The sequence below is a fragment of the Schistocerca serialis genome, chromosome 4, assembly GCF_023864345.2.
Source record: "Schistocerca serialis cubense isolate TAMUIC-IGC-003099 chromosome 4, iqSchSeri2.2, whole genome shotgun sequence".
NCBI classification, from domain to species: domain Eukaryota; kingdom Metazoa; phylum Arthropoda; class Insecta; order Orthoptera; family Acrididae; genus Schistocerca; species Schistocerca serialis.
Window position 1 is genome coordinate 902,532,463 of NC_064641.1, and position 23,409 is coordinate 902,555,871.

At 42.8% G+C, this 23,409-nt stretch overlaps 1 protein-coding gene across 1 annotated transcript in view; it reads left to right on the plus strand.

Moving 5' to 3' along the window:
* The window catches only part of LOC126474838 (arylsulfatase B-like), a 176,448-nt gene that overhangs the window by 141,179 nt on the left and 11,860 nt on the right, over positions 1-23,409 (plus strand). The window contains exons 7-8 of the mRNA XM_050102316.1: positions 2,874-3,009; positions 7,758-7,916. Coding sequence (XP_049958273.1) covers positions 2,874-3,009; positions 7,758-7,916 — 295 coding nt within the window. The remainder of the gene's footprint in view (positions 1-2,873; positions 3,010-7,757; positions 7,917-23,409) is intronic.

The window sequence follows — 23,409 nt, forward strand, 5'->3', positions numbered from 1 at the left end:
AGCGCTTTGGCACTCGGGCCCTGGCATGGCTAGCGAGCCAAAACCTTGCCATCTCTGTCGCATTCTGGAGTGTAGCTTTCTGTGCGTTTTCTTGGCGTGCTGCTGTCGCAGTGTATAAAAAAGTGAGCAGTAATGTCGTGACCATATGATTACACATTTCTAACATTCTTCAGATCAAAAAATGTCAAGTGCGTCTTAGTTTGAAGGTTAGTCATGAGATTTCAACGTTATCACTCAATATAAACCCGAAATAAGGGAGCTAACTTGAAGCATACTAGTTATTATGTTCTGAAACAATTATTAAAAGCGCCATGTTTTGTAATCCCCAATTAACTTTAAGATCCGGAAAGCATGTGGATCGATTCCTATCGACGGTATTACTCAATCATTCTGTGTCAAAGTTGATATGTCAAATACTTTTGTCAAAGAAATTTGATAGTGTAATAGAGAACTCTGTCAAATCTCGCCTTTCGTCAAAAGAAAGAAAGAAAAAAAAAGATCAAATCTAGGGTTTCGTCGTAGATTTGGTAATAAAAGTAGTCCATCTTCTGTTCTATGCAATTTGAAATGTACTACTTGGAGTGTTGGCATCGCTACAGTTATTTCACGTGTGTAGCGTATTTGTGAATTGGATTGGAAAGTTTATTTCGTGTATTCCTTCGACTGTTTTTGATAATCTTGCTTTGACTCGGGTGGGGGGTGAGCAAGAGGCACAACGCACGCTAGCAATCGTGTGCTGATGTGAAGTTGCTGTATTCTGCAGACGACTTCAAATCCACAATCACAGATACAGCCGTTCACCTCTGCACCTGAAAACATTCATGCAGCTTTTCAGCTAGCCGGAATAGAGGAGAAGGAAATATTCTTAAAAAAAGGTTCTAAAATGTTCTTAGCTCTCCATTCTACTTTGTCTATTTTTGAACTCTGTTTCGTACTTTTCATTAAGGTTGTAGTTGTTAGAACAAATATTAATTAAATTATTTAAAATTAAAATACTTCTTATTTCCCATATTGTCGAGAGTGAACTTTTATTTACCCTCAGATATTCCTCCTTCATATCTTTACACACGTCTCTAGAACTATTTTGGTTAATGTGCTCTGTGATATTGGAGTGCTGTATTGTAAGCTACAATAATTCTCTCCTGTTGCAAGAAATCGCATTCTTATGTTGAGCCCGTCTTGTGGACATATAGCGGTTTTGAATCTGTTTTGTAATATGAGGACCCACTTTACCGAGCAAATACTGAAATGCGCTCTCATCCATTCGTAAGTAATTTATATGAGCCTTGACGTCCTCCTCTTGCAGCTCTCGTAAAAGAATTTGCTGACTTCTCTCTTCATCTTGACGTAAAACCCAGTGCTTCACCCAAGTATGTTTCCCTTTTTTCCGTCCACTGCTCTTCAAAATACACACACAATGCAATTGTGGTACAGTTGTCAAAGAAATATGATAATGTAGGCCTAATACCGACCTAAGCAGCAACTGCCACAGCCGCATCGTGGGAACAGCTCGTTAATGCTGCAATAGCGGCAGCAACCATCCGCATCATTGGAACCAATATCCATAATAGGAACGGTACTTTAATTTACTGATACCACGTGTGCTGCTAGAGCCGAGAACTGTATTCCCCAGCGTGACGAATTACTGTGTCACTCTTGCTACAATGTATTTTGAGCAATATTAATACAGTTTCTGTCCCTCACTTTCTGTCGCTCAGCAACATTTTTGCACATCGCTGTAGCGTTATTACTTACTTAGAGGACCGTCACATTGTTAATCACGCAACGAGGGTTACGCTTCTTGTTTCACATTCTCACAGTCTGATTTCTTAGCCTCTGAGTTGCTCTACACAAGTACCCTCGCTCACTTGTTCAAATGTGTTTGAAATTTTATGGCACTTAACTGCTAAGGTCATCAGTCCCTGAGCTTACAAACTACATAACCTAATTATCCTAAAGACAAACACACACACCCATGCCCGAGGGAGGACTCGAACCTCCGCCGGGTCCAGCCGCACAGTCCATCACTGCAGCGCCTAAGACCGCTCGACTAATACCGCGCGGCCCTCGCTCACTGATGGGCGATGGAGGTTCCTTGTAGGTTGTATAATGTGCAATACCATTACTCTCTGGTTAAGCTCCAAGTGGAAGCGAATTATCAACGACATTCCTCGTCAAGCTGCTAAAATGCGTAATTCTGTACTGTGAGTACTCTATGAGGCCATGTTCGTTTATGATTTTGTTCGTATTGTCATAAGAGATAGAGTAAAGGCGAGCTGCAGGTGTGGTAATAACATTAATTTAGTGTGGATCAACTATCTGGTGTGTGTCTTTCAGTAGGAACTACGCCAGTGACTTGCGAATGTGTCACTAAGCCACCCCAGTAGCCTTACTGGCAAAAGAGGACTTATAGTTCAACGTGGGATTCGAAGCTCCGGTAGTTCCTGCCGAATCTTCACAATTGTGAGAGCCAATTGTGCCTACACGATTGTTTGTAGAGGCCTAGCTCTTGGGGTATGGAGAGCTTCTAATATTTCGGAAAAAGATCCATAAAAGTGTTACTGTAGCGACACTGTTAAAAACCTGCATAATAGCGACTTTGAAATCATTTGCTCCTAAGAAACACTCGACACCACTATATTTATTTTTCCTTTCCCTGGGGCTCCCCCTCCCCCCGCCCCCCCCCCCCCCAAAAAAAAACTCCTGGGTTTTGATGCCCTAATTGAGAGGTAAAGCCTAGATTGAAGCCAGACTGAAAATTTGGTGGTCCAATAGGGAGGGATTGGATCCCACGATCCTTCGATTTCCTGTCATGCAAGTTCCAAGCGGGCCTTATAAAAGTTGTAGTGATAAGTACATGTTGTCCATTCCAGTTGAAAGCGACGCTGTGGGAAGGCGGTGTGCGATCCCCTGCCCTGGTGTGGAGCCCGCTGCTGCAGAACACGCCCAGAGTGTCCCACCAGCTGATGCACGTCACCGATTGGCTGCCCACGTTCTACGCTGCTGCAGGTGGGTACCGCTCTGCGGCAGAAGCATACCAACATGGACCTCGCACATAAAACAGAGCTTAACGCTGAGATGACACCCGTACCGCTGTGGTTTGCTTCACTAAACTGCACGTTGGGCGCCAGTTATGTAGAAGTTGCTTTCTTGGACTCCACACTGGCAGACAATTATACCACCCGCCACCTGCCGCTATTTTCGTTCAGTGTATCTGTTTTACGACAGGTACCCATTGGACGCTCTCCACTTTCCTCTATCATGTGCTTCTTCCTTAATCTTCTGCACGCTACTTCCGCTTTTAATTCTCCATTGATCGCGCAGATGACACTCGTCATCCACATGACTTTCCCGCTCAATTTTGTCTGACCGTGTTGGATTGAGTTCGCGCCATTTTCAGTGCCCTTCTGTTAACTTTCCGGCTGTTAGCTCCAATCATTGTTGAATCTCAGTTACGGAAGATGCATTGTTTATGATACATTATTACAGTCTGGAGGACACTTGTCATCCGCGTGAGCTCTGCTGCCATAATCTGAAACAAGGAAAGTCTGTATTACTTCATTGCTGTCCTAGATTCAATCGATCTTTCGTGTGCGTAAATTTAGACGTATTGAAACTGATTGCCATTACCTTCCGTGTTACCTAGTATTCTCTTTATTTTTAAATTGTGGGAGAAATGTCAAAGGCAGGAAACCTCGGACAGAGTTTAGGAGAGATCCTAATGTATGATCGGAATGGTTCAATGAGCTGAGTGATGAAGATGCTCACAGTGATAGCACTGACTCAGACTGTGAGGATTCTGTTCATGAAAGCGATCATGATTCAGGAACAGAACAGTAAGTGTCAGAGAATGATGAATATAGGTCACAGGAAGAAGTAACTCAAGGGTATGCATTTTTTAGGGAAAGATTGAATAACTAAACGAAGGGAAAATAAATATCCTACCAGTGTTGGAAGCAGATCTTGTAGTTTTATTACGCATTTGCCCGGACTAAAAAATCAAGCTCGTATAAAAAAGACAGAAATAGAAATTCTGAATTTGTTCTTGGATGAAAAAATAATAAGCGTTATCGCAACATGCACTAATATATACCTCAATTAAGTTCTTGCTAAATTCTCTAGGGAAAGAGACGCTAAACAAACAGATGAGATAGAGTTCACAGCTTTCATTGTTTTATCTATGTGGATCTTTGAGATGTTCTAGGAAGAGTGTATCAAAATTGTGGGATTAATCAAAGGGAAACGGACTTGAATCATGTTAATTATGCATAAGTGAAAACCGATTCAGGTTTCTGTTGAGATGTCTGCGGTTTTATAATATCCGTGATAGAGGTGTTCGCAGAGAGATTGACAAGTTGGCTGCTACCAAAGCTAACAGAGGGGTACTTGAACTATTCACGAACAATTGCCAAAAATATTTTTCACCGAGTGAATATCTTACTGCTGACGAACAGCTTTTGGCATTTAGAGGAAACTGCCCGCTCAGGCAATATATTCCTATCAAATCAGCAAAGTATGGGTTAAAAGTGTTTGCTTTGGTTAATGTAATAACAGCTTGAACTTTGAATTTAGAACCGTACGTCTGTAAGCAACAAGAGTAACCATGTAATGCCAGTAATTCAGCTGACGTTGTTGTTCTTCGATTGGTCAAACTGTTTCAGTCGTTAGAATATATTATACTTTGTACAAATATTAAATCTATTATAATTAGAATTAATTAAAAATCATAAATCCAGTCATAAAGACCGTTCAAAGTAAACAAATAGACCGCTTGCTTTGGGGATGACACCAGTCATCGGCGCGAGTGACCATGTCACGAATTTTCGTTCGAGTAACGGAGGGTTAATGACATCCAGAATTCGAGTGTTCTTTATCCTCTTCCTCTCTCCACTGCAATCTTAACTTCGAAACTTTTCGATGCAGGCAACTTCTTCACACTTTACGTCCCACTGAATATGCTTTCCTGATATTCATCATTTCCAATATTTTTCTTTACCCACATATCTTGAGAATTACTTCGTAATTCGTCATACTGTGAATGAAGCATTATTTTCCAGAACAGTATTTTTCTCATTCTTTTATACTGCCTATGATTAACTACGCTATAATATTATAATCCAGATAAAACGCATGGAAAATGTCTACATCTGCATTTATATAACCAGAAGCCGTTTATAAGCGTGTGGCCGAGGTTACATCCAGTACCAACGACTTCCATTCCCCTTCCACGCTCCACCTTCCCTAGCTGTATCATTCACTAACAGCGCGTGGGAAGAATGATTGCCGAAAAAGAAGAAAAAGAAAAGAGAATTAAGATGAAGTAGATTTCGAGATAAGAAATATAGGCTGCCGTTTAAAAAGTCGTACAGCTATTCGTATCTTCGTAACGAGCGAAGTTACGAGAAATTCGGACATGCTGGTCAACGTCCGCTCATAGCTAAACAACATTTTCTTCATACATTTTTCACTTGCTTCCGGACGAAAAGTTGTTTGGGGTGTTCAATCTACATGGGATACACTGTACATTAAACTAATTTTCGTTTTTGTTTCCTCCTTTGAACATAACATTATGTTCCCCTTATTCTTCTTCGCTTCTCAGTCGTAACTGACTTAGTTCCAAAGTTTTACTTTCGTACATCCTCACTGATTTTGCATTTTATCCCCTTCTCCCCCCCCCACCGCTGTTCATCGTTCTTACACTGCACGTTCCACTTCGAATCTAGATACTTTTACGTTTCTGTCTTTATTATTCTCCAGCATATAACACTATTCTCCTGAAAACTTTCCCATATGGAAATTCATGTGTGTGTGTATTCCTCCAGAACTGTTCTTCATAAGACCTGCCATGTTTGTGAGATTCATCCACTGGGGAAAGAGATACCAGTAGAGTAGACACTGTTGGCACTTCGCTGCATCTTTCTTTTAGACAGACGGTTCGCCCTCTCTGCAACAGGCCTGTAACCTCTGCATTACCCCTTCCTTTACCCCTTACTCAAGAGTGCTTCCATACAGGAAGTCAATCAATCATTTTAATGACACCGTGAATCCAGACAACTGAAGCTGAACCAAAAACGATCAGATATTTAGATTAAGTAAGGAAAAGGGGTTAGTGAGAATTATCGTACTGAAAAAAATTGCATTGTTTACTCGTGTTTCCTGTGAGAAAAAGAAATAAACAGTTGGCCAAAACATCCCCGAGCGCTTGGCCTGGGTGGAAGATTAATTGCGTACTAATGTACTCCATGTGGGCCCATGAATGGAATTATATGTGGCGATAAAGACGTTTCAAACATTCGTCCAACTGAATGTTGTTAATCCCACTAAATTATGAGATTTTCTAAGAGCATTTCTCCAGCCATTGGTACAGACAGACGGTGCTGTGCGCTTTTTTACAGCTGCAAACGTGTTGGGCAGTGGTCCATAAGCCATCCGCCGTTTTGATGTACTCAGAGGGACCGTCAGTTATCAAAGAGCTTCTATAAACACAATTTTGGATTATATACAGAATATTCTACCAGCAATAAGCGATTCGGAGTAGTAACTGCAAGGCGATGCCAACTGTGCCTCATGAGTATCAAGTCAATATTCCTCTGGCCAAAGCGAAATGTCTTTTATATTATGGCTTAGTCACACCATAACATTTTGGCTCATTATAGGCCAAGCTGCCCAGTTGTGAAGTTCGTGAGGAAACCTGAGGATACGACTAGTGCGTGATGTCTGTATACTGAAGAACGAGCAGTGCTAGTGGTGGGGAAGTAACCTTCATCAGATAAACGCTCCAGCTGCCGTGAAGGCCGGGCGACAATGAGTTTCGCCGCTAGCAGTGCAGCGCATCCGGGACACCAAAGCGGCGCGCAGATTGACTGATCTCTTAAAAAGTACGTGGACGGGAAAAGAACGAAATGAAAAAGAAATAAAAAAGAAAATGTTGAAGGCATGTCTGTGGAAGATGGGGTGTATCTCAGAGGAAATCGTGGTGGAACTCCTCTTACCACTCATATGATAGAATACAGTCTCACCTCCCTTTCCCCAAAGAAACAGAACTGCATGACGAGCCAAGTGAGTGCGAAGTGCCGTTTAGAAGAATTGAATAGAAGGTCCAAGATAAAGTAAACAGCGTAGGTGGAACTGATAACCTTAAGCTATATGCTGAGCAAGAATCGCCTGAGGGAAATATGACAGAAAGTAATCCTAAACAGGCTCGCTCGGTTGGCCGTGCGGTCTAAAACACGACTTTCCGGGCGGGAAGGAGCGCCTGGTCCCCGGCACGAATCCGCCCAGCGTATTTGTGTCGAGGTCCGGTGAACCGGCCAGGCTGTGGATGGTGATTAAGCGGTTTTCCATCTGCCTCGGCGAATGCGAGCTGGTTCCCCTTATTCCGCCTCAGTTACACTATGTCGGCGATTGCTGCGCAAACAAGTTCTCCACGTACGCGTACACCACCATTACTCTACCACTCGTCTGGTGTGACGTTCCATGGGGGCTCCACCGGGGGCCGAACCGCACAATAACCCTGGGTTCGGCGTGGGGCGGCGGAGGGGTGAAGTGGACTGCAGTAGTCGTCGTGGGGTTGCGGACCACTGCGGCTGCGGCGGGGTCGGAGCCCCTCTGTCGGTTCTAGGTCCCCGGTTAACATACAATACAATACAATACAAGCCTAAACAACAATTTTGCTTAAGTAAACACAAGCCTAAACAACAATTTTGCTTAAGTAAACACTTCTCATTACAAGTCACCTGAGGTACACATTGTTGCAGGAGGAAATGTGTCGTCACTTCCGGAAGACCTGGACGGCGTCAACTTGTGGGACGCTCTCGTCACTAACGCTGAATCTCCACGCACAGAGGTGCTGCTTAACATAGACGAGAAGGTCGGAAACGGTGCGATCCGCATCGGCGACTGGAAGCTCGTGAAAGGTGAGTAGTCGACCACGCTATTACTGAACACTTAACAGCATTTGACTTGTAAATAATAGATTTCAGCTCAGTCGTCCTTTTTAAATTTTATGGGCAGATCTAGATTTCAGCTAGAAACTAGCCATTGTCAATGCACTATCATTTTTGATCAATGCATGAGTAGTATGCAATAAACTGTGGATGTAGCCCGACCACCAGGCATTACATACATTGATCAAAAATGATAGTGCATTGACAATGGCTAGTATATAGCTGAAATCTAGATCTGCCAATAAAATTTAAAAAGGACGAATGATAGCTGAAATCTATTATATACAAGCCAATATAACAGTCGCTGCGTGTAACAACTTCTGAATGGAAGGTAAGCTGACTTAACAGTATTGTCAATATAATAAAAAATACTTAACAACGCCAAGCGTGGACGAGATGTTGTGGCAGATTGGTATCAGCCTTTAGATGAAAAAAGTTATAACACCACATGTCTGTTTGTCAGGAAACACGTAAAAATGCGCACAGCACAGTGGAGAAAGTCATTACAATCGCAACAAAAGCACAAAGGACACATAACATCACATGAATATAAATGTTGTCTGCTTTAACTTGAGGAAACTAAATATCTCGAAAACGTCATAACTTTGTACGAAACAAATACGTTCTAAGTGAAAAGTTTGTGTTATTAAAGAGAACATTTGTATGTCGTGTAACTGACCACCTCCTGCGTGGGAGGGGTCAACTTCGTATTTTCAAATGGGAACCCCCATTTTATTGCATATTCGGATTATAAACAAAGCAGCACCTACAGTTTACTCAAGCCAGTCTTTTCCACTCGTGGTAGGTGGCGCTGTAATCGGCAGATATCAAATGTATATGTTTTCGCAATTAAGAATTTTCGTCTTCTAATGGTTGATATTTATGTTCGAAATTTGCTTTTCATCGTTAGACATTACAGTGCCTGCTTACCAACTACGTTTAGCGTGATGCAGGAGCAAGAACGTGGGCGTAATAAGTTTTTTGTTCCCATCGGGACGTTCGATATCGGCGAGTCCCTTTGTCTCTCCCCATTGGAGTGCTTCGGATGGGTGAGTACCGTAGCTTCTCACCACCGTGTTGTTTGACGTAGCTGAGTATCCATGGCAGGTGCGCCAGTCACTAACACATGAAAAATTAGGAAATTCGTGGTAAGTTCCTGTGGGACCAAACTGCTAAGGTCATCGGTCCCTAGACTTGTACACTACTTAATCTAACTTAAACTAACGCTAAGGACAACACACACACACACACACACACACACATGCCCGAGGGAGGACTCGAACCTCTGACGGGAGGGGGCCGCGCGAACCGTGACAAGACCCCCTAGACCGTACGGTCACCCCGCGCGGCACACTAACACTTTATGGACGTTTTCCACTATTACAGTGGTTGTGTTTTGCACTCTGCCAGTAGCCGCATAGCGACCAGCGCAACAGTTACGGCGGTTGGATGGAAACACATACCGAAATCAATCACCGTGATGGCGGGATTCGAGGACGACCACCCAAATCAATTATTCCGATGATTTAGGGACTCACCACAATCAGTCCCGTAGGGAACAGGAAATTACGTTACCATACAAGTAGCTCATTTCCCAGAAATGACCATGTCTGGCCATATTAATATTATTTGTACTGCACAGACACGTTTGAAACAGTGACGTAACGTTTGAGCATCAGTACCAGTCCTCAGAACACATAGGTTCACACTTACATCGGAAATAGAATTTAGAATCAGATGCGTAGGTTCTTCAACGCAGGAACATGCACACTTTATATTTGACGATTACAGTGCGATTTACCAGTAAAGTAACTCATACGTATTTCCTGGGATAGAATCCTGATATACAAAGTTGACCGCGCTCACATTGGACGGGGTGGTAGGAAGTGGCCAGCAGTGGCACACCCCAAATGTCCCCTTTACTAATATTAACTGTCGTCTAGAAAACGTTTTTCGTTCAAAGCATCATTTTCGAGATATTTAGATCTCTCAAGTTATACTGCTCATTAACTCTTTCAAGCAACGCCTATTGCCGACGGTAAGCGTTCTTACGAACAAAATGATATTTAAATCGGGAGTTTACGTGCCCATTCGTTAGAGCGGTCGCCAGTTAGTGCAGAGCAATATTTCTTTTATCGATATTTATCACCAGGGGCAGTGAAAAAATTAAAAGAAAACGAGGAATAATGAGAGAGATTCCAGCTCACACAGAGGCTTACCAACATCCGTCTTCACATGGACCATTCACGACTGGAACAAGGAAGGGGGTCGAATGACAGTGGTACACAGGGTATGTCATGCACCATAAGATGATTTGCGGAGTGCAGTTGCAGACATAACTATAGATCTATAGGTGGTTGAAGAATCTGAGGAGAGAAGGGTTTATATCAAACGGTAGACGGTACGCGTAGATCAGGAGAGTGAGGACGCAAGGTTTACTGGAGTACATGACGCTGTAAAGCTCGTAAGAAGCTGCAATATTTTCATGGTGTGGAAGTCCATAGGTTAGCAAAGGTGAGGGTTGGTCGAAAAAGCCAATCGTGGACTGTCTGTGCTCTGCGGAACTGTTAGATTCAGTACCTGGCAGTTCTGCGTTAACTGAAAATGACGACTGTGGAAATCGACTTCCATTACTGGTAGATTCATATTAAATGATGTTCGTACATAAACAGTACATACGATCTCTCTGTGTCCTTACGTCTCGTGAAGGGAATGCGCAGCGTGCGAGTGCATATTTATTTCATGTATCGACTAACTTCCTTCTCCCATCCTTTCCAGTTTCACAGATACTCTCTGGTTGCTTAATTTCTGTGAGCTTGTGTGTCTGAGTCAACTAATGACAGGAGCAAAGATTTTATTGTGTAGAGTTTGCCATAGTATCGATCCTGTTACATTTTTCCGCAACAGACTCCTAGTTTTCTTTATCCACGAATGAGAGTGCTTCCCTCTTTATGATGCTGGTAGCTAGAACGTTTTTTCTTGACCGATCAGGCCGGCTCCCGATTTTTAGCAACGGGCTTTTCGAGCCAACCTGCGCTCACACTTGCAAGAAAGGTGCTCTCTGTCGTCTATCGCCTGATTTACCATCTTACAGCGTGTAAGACCTGTTGTTAGTTCGTCATATACAGTGTGAGTCACAAACTATTGCCACATAGAATAACTCCGAAATTATAATAGTAGCTGAAAAGTTTGTGGAATAAATTTTGCATGGGACAACTGGGGCCATAATATGACGTTCCTCTTTGTTGCTAGGCGGGGTCGCGTCGGAGATATGAAGGTCAACTTTGGATTTTTAAGTGGGATGCCATAGTTAGGTACTCATTCTCTGATAGCGGCTATCGAGACGAATCCAATGATGTGTAACAATAAGGACTATGAAGGTCAGCAAAGGTTACAAAGTTGGTAGGAACGTCCATTTACGGAAGGTGTTCGAAGTGACGATTGGTATCAATGCAGTGTTGCAATCATCTTATATTGGATTGAGTGTTATTCCTTGTCACTTGGGCACTTACCGAAGCACATGCTCTGACAATTCTCTCTCGTATATAGTGCAAATAATAAATATTCGCCGAATACGGCGTATCCATATTAAGTGCTATTGACATGTAAACACCATTCGACGGTTTCGCAATACAGCACTAATAGGAACGGTAAGATTAGTATCGTGTAATGAAGCGAAAGTGAATGATGTTTTCCTTCGAAGAACAAGTCGATATGCTTCTCATTTATGGAGAATGCCAACGAAGTTCAGTAAGAGCTAGAGACTTATGCACTGAAAGATGTCCTCAACGTACTCAACCTACACGTCGTACATTTAAATACGTGTACGATAAATTGAGATCTTTAACGAATGGGAAACATATTCGGCAAAGGAAAGATACTAACGAGTAAACGGAAAATGGTACACTCGTCACTGTGGTTCGAGATGTGTTAGTTCGCGTCAAATCGCAAGGGAATCTGGCATGAGCCAGAGTAGTGTTGTTCGTGTTCTGCATCGTCAAAAATATCATCCTTTCCATTACAGTCTTCACAAAGAATTTACTGGTGCGGATTTTATGCGACGCATTGAGTTCTGCCGATGGGATCAACTTCAAATTCAGAGGGATGACACATTTATTATTTTGATATTGTTTACTGACGAGGCTACATTCGCGAACCATGGAAATGTTAATTTGGTTAACATGCATTATTCGACAACTGAAAATCCGTGTTGTCTGCGGCAAGTTGCACACCAAAAACCTTGGTTAGTGAATGTATGGTGTGGGATTCTGGTGCACAGAGTTATAGGCCCCTGTTTCATCGAAGGAAATATTAATGGTAATAAGTACACCACATTCCTGCAAGGAACATTTGGTTTGTTATTGGAAGAAATACCTTTATGAACAAGGTACAAAATGTGGTATCAACACGATGGGTGTCCGGCACATTTATAGCTGATGGATAGAAGTGAGTTGCAGAGACAATTCCCAAGTCGTTGGATTGGACGCGGAGATGTGTTGTGGACGGCTCGTTCCCCACACTTGACGCCTCTGGATTTCTTCTTGTGGGGATTCGTAAAAGACATTGTTTATAATGACGTTCCAACTACACCTGAAGATATGCGAGAGGAAATTCTTAGGGCATGTGCTTCGATAAGTGTCGGTGTGATAAAGAATACCACTGGTCATCACTTCGAACACCTTCTGTAAATGGACGTTCATGCCACCTTTGTGACATTCGTTGACCTTCAAAGACCTTAGTGTTGCACATCATTGGATTCGTCTCAATAGCCGCTATCAGAAAATGAGTACCAAACTAAAGCATCCCATTTAAAAAAAAAGTTGACCTTCGTATCTCCGATGCAACCCCACCTACCAACACAAAACCCAGGCCCACGTAGTCCCATGCAACTTTTGTCCCACTAACTTTTCAGCTCCTATCATACCTCTGGAGCTATTCTTTGTGGCAACAGTTAGTGACTCACCCTGTTGATTAAAATGTTTACACTTTTGTTAGTGTGGACAAATCTTATTATACCAAGAGAAATTGATTTGATTCGATTTCTAGGACGTTCTGCAGTGTTTCTATTTCATTTCGGTAAATCGTTAGTTTGCGACAGAAGCTTGTGGACAAGCACATGGCTTCGCACACGGTGGAGGTGAACTAGTGCCCTCGAGAGGTGTCTCTCATTTTAGTGATTTTGTGCAGTCTTTATTGATTAATGTGTATCACGTTGATTCTGACAGAAGTTGCATCTCTTTACTGATTCATTTCTAGATACTTCTGAACGATCTTTACTTTGTCAGTGTGAACAACGTGGGAAGTGTAGTAATTAATGTGCTGTTGCCCATGCGAATTCATTGCTATCATCAGTCACCCAAGTTTAGATATTTCTGTTACGCAGTCTAGTTGGTATAATAAGGGAGTGCACTCGTAAGATCCGTAAGTAGTTTCTGTTTTGGTACTCGTCTACAATACAGTAATTATTATCACTACAGGAATATTATCGTATTACGTGTTGAACGGTGTCTTGATTATTCAGTGTGGGTTGTTGTTGCAAATAATAAATTTTGTGAATTAATGATATCTGTTTGTTAAGAGATATTCTACCCAAAGTCACTTTTTTCCTACTACAGAAAGAACCTCCTCATGAAAAGAGTGACAGAAACGTTTGTGAAGGGGAATAATACAGTGCAAAATGTTCTTATGCTTAGATAATCTAAATCTCCTCAATGTGTAGTCAGGGTCGATCAAAGCGATCGATTCCGTCGCTTCTAATTCAAATTACTGTCTCTGCTGATTTTCAGGATATGTACTTCGTCCTATGTAACAGCGCACTGAAAAAAAAAAGACTGGATGGGGAGTTCAGAAGTGTTGATTGATCAAAATAACTAGTACTTAGATGGTAAAATTCTTCTTCGCTTTTTATCTTGGTTTAAGTCTAGGGGGTTCTTCTTTCTCGCTTACATGTAGCATAGTGACAGAATATTTGGATTTGCAGGAGTTCGCAGGATCTTGTTGTATCAGTTGTAGTCAAAACAATTAACACATTTCAGTTTTTTCTTTGTTGGTATATTCTTGAAATAATTTCACAGATTTTAGTAACATTTTCTCTTTGTGGTTCACAGTTATACAAAGATAGTTTGGAAAACTCTTATTTAGACATAATGGGCAACACTCACCAAACTTTGACCATGTGCGGCCATAAGCAACTTCTCTCCGCAAACTAATCAACAGCAACTACCTTACTTTATCCACTGATAGTCCATAGATTACTCAATACAAAGACAACAACACAGTGGTCAGAGATTTTGAAATTCTTTCATGATTACATACCTCTCGGACGTTTACATTCATCAGAATAATGAAAACAGTTTTTATATCAAATATTTACCAAATTTTTGAGAATTAAAAAAGGGTTGAAATGGTTCAAATGGCTCTGAGCACTATGGGACTTAACATATGAGGTCATCAGGCCCCTAGAACTTGGAACTACTTAAACCTAACTAACCTAAGGACATCACTCACATCTATGCCCTAGGCAGGATTCGAAACTGCGACCGTAGCGGTCGCGCGGTTCCAGACTGAAGCACCTAGAACCGCTCGGCCACACCGGCCGGCTTAAAAAAGGGCATGGCAACATGCGTCATAAAACATCCTGAATCGGAAGTTACGCTTGATACGCAAGACATGATGTGATCGGGACTATTTTATTACAATTATCTCTTCTCTCGTAAACACACAACAACGAAAATGACACAACACTATAGGCCTACACATAAAAATTACTGCCACCTACCCTCCACAAACATAATTGAGACATAACTCCCACATATACTGGGAAAGGTCCCATATCAATTTCGCCATCAACGCCACACCTCACTGCCAGGCACACAGGACTCATGAGACCGGAACAATGTGATGTAATCATTAGCAGATTTAAGTTCAGTTGTGTGTACTGAGCCGTTCTCGTGGCAAACATATCTGTTTGTAAATTTGCAGCAAAGAAAACGCTTTAAATTATGTTACACTCTCTGTGGAGTAGAACTGGAATCCTATACAAATATATTCGAACTCATTTATATCGATCATGATAAGGTTTTGTGGGTGCACGGCAGCAATGCCTCTAGCGCCTGCGTTGCTACTGAGGTTCACCTCTTCAGCACAGCTGGGGAACACGAAGTAATCTCATTGCAAAACACACACACTTTGGAAAATCCTGCTATCAAATGGACATCATAAACAGTGTTTCCCAGGCCCAGTTACAGGCTTCTAGGGACGATAAAGGGGAAATGGTACATAAAATTTTGATAAGTAAATCAAGTTCGGAAATATAACGTTTGGATATAAAGTAAGTTTAAGAGGCGGGCCTTTTTCAAATGTCCAACTTCAAGACATGTACTCATACTGGAAACAGAGGGCTTCGTCGCCAGTATCTGCTAAAATTATGACGTCATACACCACTTTCACCTGACTACCTGACGTAGGAAAGGTGCTTAAAGATTTGAAAACAAATAAATCACCAGGTCCGGATGGAATCCCATTTCTATTTTACGAAGAGTGTCCTACGGCATTGGCCCCTAAACCTAGAGTGCATTTATCGTGAATCTCTCGCTCTGAACAAAGTCCCAAGCGACTGGAAAAAAGCACAGGTTAGTCCAGTATGTATGAAAGGTGAAAGAACGGACCCGCAAAATTTCAGATCAGTATCACTGTTTGCTGCAGAATCCTTGAACATATTCTCAGTTCGAACATAATAAACTTTGTTGAGGCTAAGAACCTTATGTCCACGAAGCAGCATGGTTTTAGAAATCGCTCGTACGAAACTCAGCTTTCCCTTTCCTCACATGATATGCTGAGAACTATGGATGAAGGGAAAGAGGCAGATTACATATTTCTAGATTTCCGGAAACAATATGACACTGCCCCATTGCAATCTGTTAACGAAGACACGAGCATATGGAATAAGTTCACAGAAATGTGAAGACAGCTTAAGTGATACAACCCAGTATATTGTCCTCTAATGTTGATCTGAGGGTAGGGTATTGTCAAGAGTGCCAGAGGGAAGTGTAATAGGACCGCTGGTACTTCCTGTATACAGAAACGATTTGGCGGGTAGGATGGGCAGCAATCTGCCGTTATTTGCTGGTGATGCCGTGGTGCAGAGTTAGGTGTCAAAGTTGGGTGACCCTAGGAAGACACGACTTAGACAAAATTTCCAATTGGTGTATGAATGGCGGCTATCCCTAGATGTGGAAAAATGTAATTTAATGCGGATGAGTAGGAAGAAAAAAACTGTAATATCCGGATACAGTACTAGTAGTGTCTAGGATGACATAGTCAAGTCGTTTAAATGTCTGGGCGTCACGTTGCAAGGCGATATAGGGTGGAATGAGCATGTGAAAACTGTGGTAAGGAAGGCATAGAGTCGACTTCGGTTTATTGAGAGAATGTTAGGGAAGATCACTTGTAAAGGAGGTCGCACGTGGGACGCTGGTGTAACCTATTCTTGAGTGCTACGCGAGTGTTTGGGATCTGTGACACGTCGGATTGAAGGACATTGGGTCAATTCAGAGGAGATCGAAGACATCGAAGCAATTTAGGGGAGAGCTGCTAGATATGTTGCCGGCAGGTTCGAACAGGGGGTATGTTACGGAGATGCTTTGGAAACTCAGGGTGAGTCCCTGGGGAGAGGGCGGTGTTCCATGCAGAAGGCAATATCGAGAAAATTAAGGGTACGAGCATTCGAGGCTTGCTGCCGGGCGATTCTGCGAGAATGGGGGCGTCGTTGTATTTGCAGGTGGGCTAGAGTGATCATTGGTAGTGCCGAGCGGTTCCCTGGGAGGGGGGGGAGGGCGGGGGGGGGGGTGGCGGCCTTCAGTTCGGGACCCGCTACCGCGCCAAAACTTAGAGCGCAGGCATTTGAGGCTGGCTGTTGTATTCGCGAGTGGAACGGGGGTGGGGGGATGTTGAGTAGTGGAATCACGTACCGTTCGACATTCATCCTACGGCCGCTTGCTGTGTATCCACTATAACGCTATAATTGAATACCATTGGCATCAAAACGTTACATTTGTGATCATGGGTTCCTCATCTTAACTTCATCTACAACCCCCAGAAACCCATAATAGAAGTTGCGCAACACGCTGTATAGGAAGAATGAGCAATAACTAGTCGATTAACTATGTACCGATTGGGCACTTCAAACGGTTAAAGAAAATTTGAAACAGTTACGTTAACTTATTCAATCGTAATAACATACTCAAATTCATACACAAATAATCAGGATTAATTTAATAGTTTAAATCAACGTTAAGGACAAATAACGGTAGGCCAACTACGATAGTGCAGTGTAGTTGGCGTATTAAAATTCGACATAGAGCAACTCGGTTACGGATAGGTTTAAGCAAGTTTCAAACAGTCATAGTGATGTAAAAAAGACAGTACTGCTAAAACTAACATTCTGAAAAGAAATATACTTTCAGTTAATTCTGTGAAACAGTCGGTATGAAGATACAGCTCTCATCAACCTTAAGGCTCGTTTAAATACCAAGGTTCCTTATTAGCCACGATGCTAATGGATGAAGCGTGCCACGCGGCTGCTACGGAAGCAGGTTCGAATCCCGCCTCGGGCATGGATGTGTGTGGTGTCGTTAGGTTAGTTAGGTTTGATTAGTTCTAAGCCTAGGGGACTGACGACCTCAGATGTTAACAAGTGCTTAGAGCCATTTGAACCATGAAGTGTGCTGTTGCCTTCATGCGACCTTTCAGCTGAATTACCCCTCAGCTATAGAGCACCTGCAGTGTAACGCGGACTCCGAACAACGGCTCGATTAGAGACTTTTAACATTGAGTACCAAAATTAAATGGGTTTGTAGGAAGTCATAAGATCAGATAAAGAGATTCAATTAACGTGACTACATTGGATCATTTAATCAAAATTAAACTCTGACCAAGCCTTGCCGTGCATGTGGAACAGTCCAGACGTATTAACTCTGTAGAGCATTTGCTGCAGTCGTAGTCCCGTTACGTTAATTATGACCACCCTCTCGCTCGTTAACTCATCATGCGCGCTTGCTCATCAGCCCAGGTCTCTGTAACAAGTCGATAAACCGGTTAGTGTGTCCTGCCGATCACAACGTGCCGTCCCGGTGGGTTGAAAACGTCCGCCCTGTTTGGTTGTCGCACTAAAGTCCGTCTTTGCTGGGAAACAATTGGAATTGGAATATGCTAATACAATCTCCTCAGCGCGCATTCAAATATTTACTTAACACAGATTTACAATACTCAGTTTCATATATTTTTTACATTATAAAATCAATTTTGGTAGCCCATCTCTTAAAGCAAAAACACAAGGTATATCAAATGTACGGGGTGATTTGTTGCACTGTGTATAAATTCTAGGGATTGATAGATGAAAGGACACGGAACAAGAAATGTCTAATGAACTTATGTCTGGAAAAGCACGGTTTCCGTGCTAGAGACCATTTATTCAATCTAATTGAGGCTGTACCATTCAGCCACGGTTACAGTTTGTATTGAAAATGGTTTCCACGTGCTCAGCGCAAGCGTGTTGGTGCTGTAGCATGTTTTGTCTCGCACGTCCATTTTCGTGAGGCTGCACCCGAACAGTGCCATAGGCAGCATGAACAAGCTGATCTAGTGTCTGCACGTCTGGTCTGTTCTCTGCATAGTTTTGAGGTCGCCTCAAAACCAGAAATCGCACTGGTTGACTTCCGGGGAACGAGCAGCCAAGCAACTGGACCCGCTCGCCCGATCCATCGATCAAGGGAGAAAAGATTGAGATGCGTCCCGGACATTAACGGCTAAGTTTGCTGGAGCACGATGAGGTAGCAGTCACTTAACCCTTCGAATAATCAATGGCACTTCTCCAGGAGGGGAGGAAAGTTACCCGCAAGAAACGCCGATAGCTCCACTTTGTTCGGTGACGTGGAGGGAATGCCGGTCCCAAAATCGGTCACCAATTATCCCCGCCCACATATTGCGGCTGCACCGATGCTGATGAGTCGCTGTCACTGTACCAAGGGGATTCTGCACACTATCCCACAGATGACCGTTATGAAAGTTGAAGACACCACTTCACGTAATGGTGGCCTCATCTGTGGATAGGATGGATGACACAGATCCCGGTATTTTGGTTGCCTGGTAAAGAAACTAGTCACAAAACTGGTCACAACGTGGAAGGTCTGTCGCTAGGAAGCCACGAACACGCTGTAAGTGATAACGACAAGATCAGTTGCCACGCAGACTGTTCCACACGGTCGTCTGGCTTAGCCTGTACTGGCGGGTCAACTGCCTGGTACTGACACGGAGGTCACCTTCCACAGGGATTTTATGTGAATACGGAAACACTTTGTACAGCGCTGTGACGCGTCCACTTCAAGGTGAGTCACCAAGAGAAATAAGTGGGACACAACATTACCAATAACTATGGCAGCAGAGCGCTGTAGGGCATGACGTATGAGGAAAAGTACCTCCCTCTAGGAAGAAACCATGAATTCTGTAACTGTGGCTGCGTGATACAGCGCCTATTGGACCGCAGTCTGTGTAACAAAAATGATTGAACGAATGGTCTCTAGTATGGAAACCATGCAGTTCATTAGAACTTTTTTGTTCCTTATGCTCTCATCGATCAATCCATACAGTCTACGCACGGTGAAAAAATCACTGACATAATGCAAGTATGACAAATATACATCGCAGATTACGCACATAAAATTTACCCGCCTGGATATGATTCATAAAAGTACCTCTTAAGGTAATCTTTGATGAATCTGATGAATGCTACCTATTGTTTGTTTGGCATTTACACGAGCCCCCGCTAGTAATACAGGTTCTCAAGTCCACACCTTCTTTGGATATCATTACCTAGTAGTTCTTTTTGTTGTCCATGCCATCACAGGTATGTTTGAGGTAATCTTTGAAATAACAAATTAGCACTTCGAATAAATTCAACTTATTACTGTTTTGTTCATAAATAACATGAGATCGATGCAATGAACGTCTTAACTATTTTGCCACCTCAGTCAGTCAGTGTTGCCACTTTCACCCTAGGAGAAAACAATGCAGCGCAATTTTATAAACAAACACATATCTGCCGCATGGCAAAGGCCTGCCAAGACGCCAGCACGACATACCCACACACTAGAGCGCCTGACAAATGCGACTCCCATCAGATACGGCTGCAGCCTTTGTCGTACTGGATACTGAAGGCATTATCCTGTCGTCAGACAAGGCCTACGTCAGAATTCTGACAAGTTCTATGACTCAAATTGAGTATCGTATGATTTAAGTTACGTTCGGAAATGATGTGAAGATGGCATCTGTTTCCTCGGACATGCTCGAAAGAACAGATGCCATCTTCATATCATTTAAGGCTAACCGGCTGACGACCTTTCTCAGTGTGAATGCACACGATTTGCCTGAACTCTTACGGGACTAGATGGATTGTCTGCCGCGAGTAATGGGCATAATGGCAAAGGCACTACGAATGTAGTGTGTGGATTATAAGCTGTGAACGTGGGTCTCACGGGGAGCGGGCCGCCGATAAATCCCTGCAGTCGCAGGGTCCTCCGTGGCTAAGATAGATAGAGCGTCTTCCATGTAAACAGGAGATCCCGGGTTCAAGTCCCGGTCGGCGCACACATTCTAAACTGTCCCGGGTTGATGTATATGAAAGCCCGTCAGCAGCTAATGGTATTGATTTAATTGTCATTTAAGTTACGTTGGTGGCTATCAATACAGATATTTTAGTATGTCTGAATGATTTTGGGAATTCCTCACATATTGTCGCTTCTAATCGCTTGCAAATTGTTTTGATTTTATTGTACCTTGTTGAAAGTGGTGGGAAAGGCTGAAACATACAAAAACGAAAATCGGTCAAAATGTGCAATAAATGAAAATCTAACGGTATGTTATAATGATGTACTTTAGGGGCAGTCAACAATTTTTAATTACCGCCCACATTTGTATCACTGTTAGCAGAAAAATTTTCTAACCTCCCACTGGTTCCAAATCAATGGTTATTTATAAAATTAGTAACTTCATAAAGTAAGTATGAAGTAAGTAACTTTAGAAAACTTGTGAACCAGAGACTTATAGCAAGCTGAAATTTTTTAACAATAATTATTTACCTAATACTTTTTGTCAAAATTTTATGACAAACAATTTAAAATCTTCTAAACTTCTACTTCCTACCATCCAACATAAAAGCAGGAACGGTCATTAAACGATTCTGTTTTATCAGAGGATTATAAAACTGTAATTACAGTTCGTATAGGCAAAATATTATAAAAGTTGTCTTCACTTATGTCATAATAAATAGTAATTAAAACACCTTATTTTATGTTAAACTACATTGAGCCTCTAAAACTTTATGACCATCTGCTTAATAGCTTCTTCACTCGTCTCTGGAACGAAATACGTACGTCACTGATCCTGCGTATTGGAGATTCGAGCTTTCGTTAGTAGGTTTGTAGGTATGTGGCATTAGACGTTTACGCACAGGTCATAGGATTCGCGTAAATAACGGGCCGCTGATTTGTGTACGCGGTGATGGCGCCCGATAGTGACCCAGATGCGTTCAATAGGTTTTACATCGCGCGAACTTGGTCGCTGGCACGTCAACGAGAGTTCACTATAAATCCCCTCAAACGATTGTAGCACGGTTCTGGCTCCGAGACACAGACAATTATGCTGCTGAAAGATAACATTGCCGTCGGGATAGACATCAAGCAGGCTGCTTGCGGTTTCCAGCAGTCAGCGTGTCTTCGATTACTACCACAGGTGCCATGCAAGAGTACGAGAACGTCTTCCGTGGCATAATACTGCTCCCACTAGCCTGCGACTCGAACCGCCGGCATTTGTGGAAACTACCGCTGACCTATTCTAACAAAAATGTGATTCACCCGAAGAGCCGACGCGTTTCCTTTGATTGACGGTCGAAACCCGATGGTCTCGTGCCCAACGAAATCGCAATTGGCGATGCCGTTGGGTCAATATGTGAACACACAGGGGTGACCTGATGCGAATCTTCAAGTTCAACAATGTACGATGAATGGTCTTCATAGAAATACTTTTGTGTGCTCCAGCAGTGTGCTCTTTCAGCAGAGATGCCACAAATCTCCATCTGTCCTACTTTACAGAATAGACAATGCTCCGAAGCGCACGGTTTGTGAAGAGCCGTTGTCGTCCAACCATTTAGCGCGTAGTTGTGGTAGTTCCGCTGTCCCACTACCTCTTTCCGTAGATGCTTATGACAGTAGCACGTGAACATTCGACCAGCCACGTCTTCGCCAGGGTGATCCCCCTTTCATGTCTGCTCCAGTTACACACTTTTGTTACCGCGTTACCCGCCCGCAACGCCACCAGGTGGCATCCAACGTCACGGTGGGCAGTGGTAGTTACCGAAAGAGAAATCAAGAGCGGAAATTTTAACCACAGCAAGAAAGCTGATAAACCAAATTGGCTCTAAGCACTATGGGACTTAACATTTGAGATCATCAGTCCCCTAGACCTACTTAAACGTAACTAACCTATGGACATCACACATATCCATGCCCGAGGCAGGATTCGAACCTGAAACCATAGCGCCGGCGTGGTTCCGGACTGAAGCGCCTAGAACCGCTTACCCACAGCGGCCGGCGCTGATAAAACAAATGGAAGCAGAAAGGTCACCATGAAAAGGGACGGATAATTTCAAGCAATAGTGTACAGAGACGTTTGTATTCCATTTGCCTGGTTTATACAAGGGCGATGTTCTTGAGGACAATATTATAGGAATGGAAAAGAATGTAGATGATGATAAAATAGGAGGTATGATAGTGCGTGAGGAGTTTGACAGAGCACTGAAACACGTAAGTCGAAACAAGACCCCGGAAGTAAACAGCATTCCAATAGAACTACTGACAGCCTTGGGGGAGCCAGGTCTAACAAAACTCTACCAGCTAGTGAGCCAGATGTATGAGACAGGCGAAATAACCTCAGACTTCAAGAAGAATATAATAATTCCAATCCCAAAGAAAGCAGGTGCTGCCAGATGTGAAAATTACCGAACTATCAGTTTAATAAGCCACGGCTGCAAAATGCAAACACGAACTCTTTACAGATGAATGGAAAAACTGGTAGAAGCCAACCTCGGGGAAGATCAGTTTGGATTCCGTAGAAATGTTGGAACACGTGAGGCAGTAGTGACCCTACGACTTATCTTAGATGAAGCAAAGGCAAACCTACGTTTCTAGCACTTGTAGACTTAGAGAACGCTTTTGACAATGTTGACTCGAATACTCTCTTTCAAATTCTGAAGGTGGCAGGGGTAAAAAACAAGGAGCGAAAGGCTATTTACAATTTGTACAGAAATCAGATGGCAGTTATTAGTGTCGAGGGGCATGAAATGGAAGCAGTGGTTGGGAAGGGTGTGAGACAGGGTTGTAGCCTATCCCCGATGTTATTGAATCTGTATTCT